Source organism: Tarenaya hassleriana, unplaced genomic scaffold (assembly GCF_000463585.1).
Source record: "Tarenaya hassleriana unplaced genomic scaffold, ASM46358v1 Cleome35, whole genome shotgun sequence".
Classification (NCBI taxonomy): Eukaryota; Viridiplantae; Streptophyta; class Magnoliopsida; order Brassicales; family Cleomaceae; genus Tarenaya; species Tarenaya hassleriana.
In genome coordinates this window covers 117,424-125,616 of record NW_010966617.1, presented here as the reverse complement: position 1 = coordinate 125,616, position 8,193 = coordinate 117,424, and the positions used below count along the sequence as shown (strand labels likewise).

The 8,193-nt window shown below is 30.3% G+C and overlaps 1 protein-coding gene across 2 annotated transcripts; it reads right to left on the bottom strand.

Annotated features, from left to right (window-relative positions):
* Positions 1–4,126: 4,126 nt before the first annotated feature.
* On the bottom strand, positions 4,127–7,624 carry LOC104821921. Of its 2 annotated transcripts, none has more exons than XM_010552950.1 (12): positions 7,277–7,624; positions 7,049–7,196; positions 6,604–6,758; positions 6,307–6,489; positions 6,012–6,087; positions 5,792–5,869; positions 5,613–5,698; positions 5,428–5,501; positions 5,215–5,260; positions 4,968–5,077; positions 4,653–4,827; positions 4,127–4,400 (listed from the first exon to the last, which is right to left on the bottom strand). In XM_010552950.1, exons 1-12 carry the CDS (start codon positions 7,535–7,537, stop codon positions 4,224–4,226), a joined length of 1,569 nt encoding a protein of 522 aa, XP_010551252.1. In that variant the 5' UTR covers positions 7,538–7,624; the 3' UTR covers positions 4,127–4,223. The 2 variants fall into 2 exon arrangements, with proteins under 2 accessions (XP_010551252.1, XP_010551253.1); XM_010552951.1 differs by having other exon boundaries at positions 4,127–4,385.
* Positions 7,625–8,193: the final 569 nt, after the last annotated feature.

Below are 8,193 nucleotides of genomic sequence, written 5' to 3'. Positions count from 1 at the left end.
TATGTATATATATAGATATATGTATATATGGATATTTGATTTTTTGTTTTTTTTTGTTATTTTTATATCGAATACGGATATTTGTAAATATCCGTGTTTTTTATGGATATCTGAATTTGCAAATATTCGAAAACTATGAATCAGATACGAATATAGAAATATAATATTCGTACCCAATTTGTGTCCATCTTTATTATAATAATATGATATACCTATCTAATTTACATTTCATAACCCAATATATAATTTAAAATAAACTAAATAAATAATCAAATACAAAATAAATAAATAAATATATAAATACAATATGTATAATAAAAGACAAACTTCGATAAAATTATAATAATTATTTGAGTATAATAATATTGGTATCTATATAGAAAAATCGTTGGCATGATCATGTTTAAAAAGTTTTGTAAATATAATTAGTTAAAAAATAAAATTATTTTAATTTATTTATTTTTTACCTATATTATAAACAATTTATCATGATTATTTAATTTTTCTTTTGTAAATTTTATATTTTAGATACTATTTCACTATTTTACTAAGTTGTATGATTTGTAACATCAATTATTTTAAACAAATTTCATATAAAATAGTTGAATATGAATCTTTTTATTTAAGCTGATAATTTTGGTAGTAATTTGAAAATTTTTCTGCAATATCGTATAATGTATGTTTTGTTTATGTCTTTATTGGTATTTTAATTGAGCAATAATAAAATAATTAAAATAAGTTTAATTTGTTAATTCAGATCCATCAAACACTAATTTATTTCAAAATCATAAAAATCATTATTAAAAAAATTAAGTTCTTAATAATAATTCTTTATAAATTTGATAAAGCAATTCTTGCCACCAAAAAAATATAGTATATAATATAAATAGAAAATATTGATATATCTTTTTAATATCTTTTTAATGTATGCTTACTCAATTTGTTAGTTTATCTGTTAATGATATTTTTTACTTAGTTTGTATAAGTAAAAGTTTTAAATAATAAATTTTAAATATGAGATTAAATTTTAGTAAGTTGTAAAGTTAAAATTTTTTTTTGTGTTTATCCCATTTAAATTTTATATTTTTATATTTATAAAACTGATAACTATTCATTTTTTAGCATATTCAGTTTTAAAGATATTCTCACTTTAAACTTGGAATTTATTACATCTTTAAAATATTCATTTATTTTGTATTAAAAATAACAAATAAATAATCAAATAATAAATAATAAAATTAATAAATAAATAACTTAACACATACATACATATGTATATACACACATATATATACGTACAAACATACATACATAATTTTGTCCATACATTTTTTTGATTTAATTGATTTAATCTAAATTTAAATTTTATTACATGTATAAAAATATTTTTTTAAAAATAGTAATAAATTATATAAGAAACGATTAAATTTATCTTGTCTTAATCTATTTTAAAATAACCTTCAACTATTATTTATATTAAAAAAAAGTTTTTATTTCAATTCATTATAAAAAGTAAAAATCCAAAAAAACACGGAGTTTTGCAATGTTGATGGAAAAAATATTGAACTTGTGTTATTATCAAATAAACATTAAACTTTTAAGTGAGTTTAAAAAAACATGAAACTTTTTAATTGATCCAAAAAAATATATAAATTTTTGTGGAATTGTAAAAAAAATACTAAACTTTTTAAATGATTCAAAAAAAACATATGAACTATATACAATTTGTCCAAAAAACCAACCACAATAATTTGACATGTATGAATTTTTTTGTATCACGTCAAATCGTTTGTTTATTTTGACAATCGTAGAAGAATTAACTGTTTTTTTTTATAAATTTTAAAAAATTAATATTTATTTGGTAAAATCAAGAGTTCAGTGTCTTTTTATTTCAAAATTAAAAAGTTTAGTATTTTTTTTGTGATTTTCTCTTATAAAAATGATCATCAACTATATAAATATTATAAACATAAAATTGTTTTAAACTCCTTAGTCAAAATATAAATGTTTTCCACATAGAATAAATCAAATATTAAAGATTTCTATATGAATACAAATTTTTTAGAATATTAGTATATTTCCACTAAAACAACAACAACAACAACAACAATAATAATAATAATAATAATATAATAATAATAATAATATTATTATTATTATTATTAAACGATAATCTAATAATCATATTTTGGAAATAATTATACCAATTGCATTAATATATTACATAGTAATATTTTAGTTTGTTTATTTGCTTATCTATGAACATGACAATGTTTTCGATTTTTGAGTAAAGGTACGGATTTAGAGTATAAAACAGTTCATTTATGATATCTTTGTATTATTTCATGTAATCTATATTTCTGTGTGCTTAAAGAAAATATTTGTTCTTGTTGATTTGAGATCAAGTCTAGTAAGAAAAATTAATGAGATGAAGAAGAGAGAAGATAAAGTTAAAAAAAAATGTTTTTCTAATTACTCTTCTTTATTGGTATTTGTGTACACATGCTGCCAAAATATTCGCTGCTACGTATTTGGTACCGCAGTACATATAGTACAATTAGCTGAAAATTCATTATCATATTAATATATATACATATATTTATTTCTTAATGGCCCAATAGGCCCAAATCCACTTTTATTATCTTTTGTTATCAATCCTTCTGCGAAACAAACACGAAAAAAACCTAAAAAACGATGCAGAAATGACCCTACCCACCGGATTTGAAAACCGTACCTTAGGTTTCTTGAACTTGGCGCCGAAACATGAAATGAAGGAGGTGAGTATATATATGCATATATTTTAGATAATATGCATCTTACCTATAAAAGATAACCACAAAAAAGATATAAAATGGAAGAAGGATTGGTACTAAAAGTAAAATACCGGAACTTTGGAGTACATGTTCGAATTTGAATGTCGGCATGAGGTAATAGTTAGATTCAACGACCTCTCCAATATGTATTGTGACTCAACCTCTGCTACAGGATCCATCCTGTATGCCATGAAAACTACTAAACATTGAATATTGGACGTAACGTATTGGTGAATATATACATGTGTTTGGAATTTATGAAACTTTTATGTATTTAATTATTATCCATCAATGTTCCTAACATAAGATTGATTAATATTCCAATATAAATTCATATTCAATAGTAACATATAATATTTCTTAATAAATTTAAACCATTAGTATTAAATCTCTGACGGTTTTAGAATATAAAACAAAAAATTAATTAATACCAACTTTACGTATCAAGCTATACACCATCAAATCTCTATTATAATATAAAATAAATTACTCTTAGTTGGTTTTCATTGTTGGGCTACCGAAATATCTTGGACCGTTTTTTTATAATTTTTTGTTTACTCCGCTAAGTAATCCAAAAGTAAATGACTCCAAAATAATTGTATTCATTAGTAGATGTTTTGGCCTTTTTATCAATTAATTTTTTGGTTTATTTTATTTTATTTTTCATATTGCTTATTATATGCAAAAAATTAAACCAATAAAAAATAACGCAACCATTTGTTGGATTGTATATAACATTGTTAATTCACTATGTTTAGGTTGAAGATAAATTTACAAATTGTCATAATAATATAATTATTTTATCCTAATGTGTAAAACATAATTAGTTGTACCAATAGCTATATAAAAGAATGTCACATATATGATGAGGTGGAGGATGAGAGACTATAATTAAAGATTTTGAATGAAAAAAATGCTATATGGATAATGAGATGGCAAAAAAAATGATATATGGATGATGAGGTGGATTTCGAAGAGTCAAACATTTCGTTATTTAATTAACAATGGGATAAAAATTCAAACTAATATTTTAATCAAATTCCATATAAAATTCGAATAAATATATTATTTTTAAAATCGAATCCAAACTATAACCGAAAAACAAAAGATTTTATTTAAAAAATAAACATTTTTATCGGTAAAATACATTATATTATAACCTGAAATCAAACCGAAACTAATATAAAAACGAATAGATAGTAATTTTTTTATAAAAATGAAATAACCAAAAACCGAACATTATGGATTCGAAAACCCGAAATAACCACTCCTACAACTCGTGTAGGTGCACTATTAGTCTATCAGGCGGTAAGGATTGTAATTTTCCATGAATTTACCATTTATCACTTAACTACGGAATTTGACTTATTTTCTATTTTTACATGGCTGAGTTCGTGGATGGATAAATGACTAAAGAGAGTTCTTCTTCCTTTTGTCCAAATACAACACAGAGCCTAAGGCAATAGCTCCAGCGACCAGTAACTTAGCAAAACCAGCCTTACCCATCTGACTTCCGACACATTCCAATCCCCATCTAACCACAAAACGCAATCCGCAAGTCCCTTTGAACCCCTGCATCGAGAAATCCTGCATATGGAATCCATGTAAAGAAAAAGACCCTGTTGTTCTTAGTTTCAGACATGTTCTGATCTTGTTCGGTTTTCTATATACGTGTGTATACGTTGCTATCTCTCTCTTCAACTGGAACTGGAGGGTTCTAGAGAGAAACCCTACATTGTTTTCAGGGGGAAAGGTCGGAATCCAGGGTTTTTTTTTTGAATCGAATGAGGACGGATTTCGAAGAAACTCATAAAGGGTGTCGCTTTGAAAAATGTTTACCTCTGGAAGTCTGTTTTCTCGGGCGAGATGATCGATATGAAGCCTTACGTTAGAAGCAGCAGGAAGCCAGAGCTTGCGGTCCACTCCAGCGTAGACACGGGCAACTATGTCGAACAATGTCCGAGCTCCACCTTCAATGGCCTTAAGGATGGATTCTTCTCTGCTCCGCCGATTTCTGGAAGAAAAAAAAACCTCTACCCATTAATGATATATACACTGATATGACATGATATCTCCCCTGACTCTTAGTGACTCATAGTCTATGGTATTGGAAGACATGATAAGTAAGAATATATATACTACTGGTCACATTACTTGAGATATTCGCAAAGCATGTGCTTCGGCCACAGGTTGATCCTTCCATGCATTGGAATTAACACATGTGGAGAGAGCTCCAAGAATTTATATGTTGATTGAAAGTACTCCTGAAAGGGAAACAGATTTCTGAAGACTTCAAACCAAACTTGCATTTAAAAAGAAAACTCTAATCTCCAGTGAATCATATAAAGCATAAAGTGCTTAAGCATGCTATTGTTACTACAAGCTTCCAATCTTCACTTACTGTCATGTTCCCACCAGAAGTGATGTCCAAGGCAGCACTTCCTTGACTGAAAGACAACAACAATCACCAAAAAGATCAATGCATAAATTGTGAAACTGAAGGATAGAACAATGCATAATTGTATAAGATATGGCAACCAAGATGATGAAACAAATAGGATAGTTTTGGTATCAAGAACCGGCCTAACTACAGAATCTTTTCGGGGTTTCTTACCCAACACAGTGATCTCCAACAATCAGAGAATGAGTGGAGAGATGAAGTAGCGCCATATGGCCATCTGTATGTCCCTGAATTAAACAGAGAACTATTTCCGTGACGAGTTCACTGAAGTATACTTTCAACAAAAAGGAGCGAATACAAGACTTGTCCAAAGCATATATACAAATGAGAAAGGATACCGGGGCAAAAATGACCCTCAATATCTGACCGTTGACATAGATATCTTCTCCTCCAGAAACTGGGGTATAGCCACGAGACCAACAATCTGTAATAGCACAGTATGCATCTATAAGACATCATTGGCTTCAACAATCCTAGGAATAAACGGAATCATTTGTCTGGAAGAAAGCCGACCAACCTGGTCCAATACGATCCCTGGTTTTTACATGCGCCAGTAGAATAGCGTCCGGGTTGGATTCTTGTACAGCAGAGAGACCTATAAAAGTGGATGAGACAGAAAATCTCAAGAGACAAGAAGTGTACTGCAAGAAATACACACAGCTCAGACATTGAAAGTAATCATGGAACTGTGAAGAGTTCCGTGAGGAGAAAGTATATCAGAGAGGCAAATCCCTTACCATCAATGTGATCAGGATGGTGATGAGTAACAAAGACAATTAGCTTTCTAGGTAAAGCAGCAACAATGCTCTTGAGCTGACCATACAAAGAAAGTAATAATCAGTTTCGGTTACTAAGACGTAAACCCCCAATCTTTAAAAATGCATCCAAAAGCACTATTTGATACCATGTCTCATATGATTTCGGGTATAGTACGAAGCACAAAACCAACACCGAATATTTTCTAACGCATGAGAAACCATTTAAACAAAAAGAAGATTCATTACGTATCAAATACAATAAATAGCAACATACCTCTTCGTGTAGCTGATAGTGGCATCCAGGATCCACTATCAATGCATCTCCAGAAGCAACAAAATCAGTCCCTTGAATGTCTCCACGATCGTTTTCCGGTGCGATCACTATCAGATTTGTTGTTTTAAATGGTTTTTGTGTCCTGCTATGCATCGGCACGAGCATAACACCGGGCGGATACTCCTGAAACAAAGAGGGCACGTAACACGCAAAACTAAAAAGACAACATTATAAAATGGGATTACAGTCTGTCATTGAATGAAGCCGACAAGGTTAGGCAGTTCAGCAACAACAGACCTGGAGTGGCAAAGAGGGTGATTTTTTCAGCTTCATAGACAGAACCGAATCATCCTCAAGACCAAGAAACACTAACGGTCCAACACGATCACTGCCAGGTTTTACATCTACAAGATATTCCAGGCATGCTTCCATAGACATCCATTTACAGTGCTCTGCATGACCATAGACAAACAAAGGAACGGAATTTGTGATCATGCAAAACACTATGAGGGCATATTTGTTTTTATCAGAATATATACAACAAAATTCATACGACTGATCGATCTTTTCACCTTATTGCTGCCAAAGCTTTCGTTCAACCATACCATATCACCAAGAACATAAATTTTCACATCGTACAAAAATTGAAAACAGTGTAAGAAATATGGAAACTTGGTAAACTCAGTAATCCATCAACAGAGACACTGAGATTGTGTTCGTTCCAGTAAAAAAAAGGACACACCTTGCAGAGTTCTGTCCGAATTTAACAGCTTCCCCGTGAGAAAACAAGTATGGAGGCACGAGTCAGGTCCAAACTCAGGCTCCTTCACACGCTTGAAGAATCTCCACTCTCCCACATCACTGAAATCAAATCCCAATTTCGCCAACACCTGAATCAATCTATAAGCATTAATTCGCTGGAATAAGGGGAGAAAACGCCGAAAACAAAGCGGGTCAACCCGGTACTCACCCGATTCAAAGCGGATTCCAGATCAAAATTCCCCAAATCGACCTCATCCGAGCATGATTCCGCGACAGAAACAGTGTACCTACGGCGATTTTCTCCTTCTAAAGGCTTCAACCTCGTAAATGGTAAGTCCCAGAGATCGGAATCAACGTAGGAATCGTACTCTTCCTCCCCGAATTCCCGCGGCCGCTCCTGCAACACGAGCAGGAACTCGGCGTCGTTTCTAGGGTTCTTGATCACCACAGAGAGATTCAAAGTCACCATGAACGCGAAATCCGAGCTCGATTCAACTGAACCCAAAAGTGAATTCCTCGAGGATTATAATCGGAGTTAGGTGGAGAGGGAATAGAAATGCTGAAATGGCGACAAATTATGGCCGTTTTGTATTGTACCGTTGAAATTGGTTAATTGTTTCGCACGTGCGAGATTCAATCAGAAGAAAAATGGCACGTGTGATGGTAATAGTTATTTGGGCCTTAAATGGGCTTTGTCGTTTCATATTGGGCCAATATGATCCATCAACGAAGCTCGAGAGCCGAGGATTTGCATAAGGAATAATCACATAAAAATATCCGAATTTTTACAAAAATTTTAAATAAATACCCGAACTATAAAATTATCATATAAATACTTGAACTTTTCAAAACTCCCACATAAATACCCAAACTTTTAAATTTTTTCTAAATCAAACAAACGCAACTGTTGACTCAGCAAAAAACTGCTGACTCAGCAAAAAAAACTGTTGACTCAGTAAAAAAACTGCTGACTCATCATTCAAAAATATTATTAAATGTCCAAATATTCATCTACATGTATTTAAATTAATATATACATATAAATTCATATATATATATATATATATATATATATAATAAAATTATTTATAATTAATAAAATACATATACACATAACTACAATAT

Bases quoted from the DNA above. Each gene is read 5' to 3' on its own strand.
- LOC104821921 (XM_010552950.1), bottom strand. From the start codon at position 7,537: ATGGTGACTTTGAATCTCTCTGTGGTGATCAAGAACCCTAGAAACGAC. The intron at 5,078-5,214 runs GTAAGTGAAGAT...TTTCCCTTTCAG, and splicing joins CTTCTGGTGGGAACATGACA to GAGTACTTTCAATCAACATA. The intron at 4,401-4,652 runs GTAAACATTTTT...TTCCATATGCAG, and splicing joins GAGAAAACAGACTTCCAGAG to GATTTCTCGATGCAGGGGTT.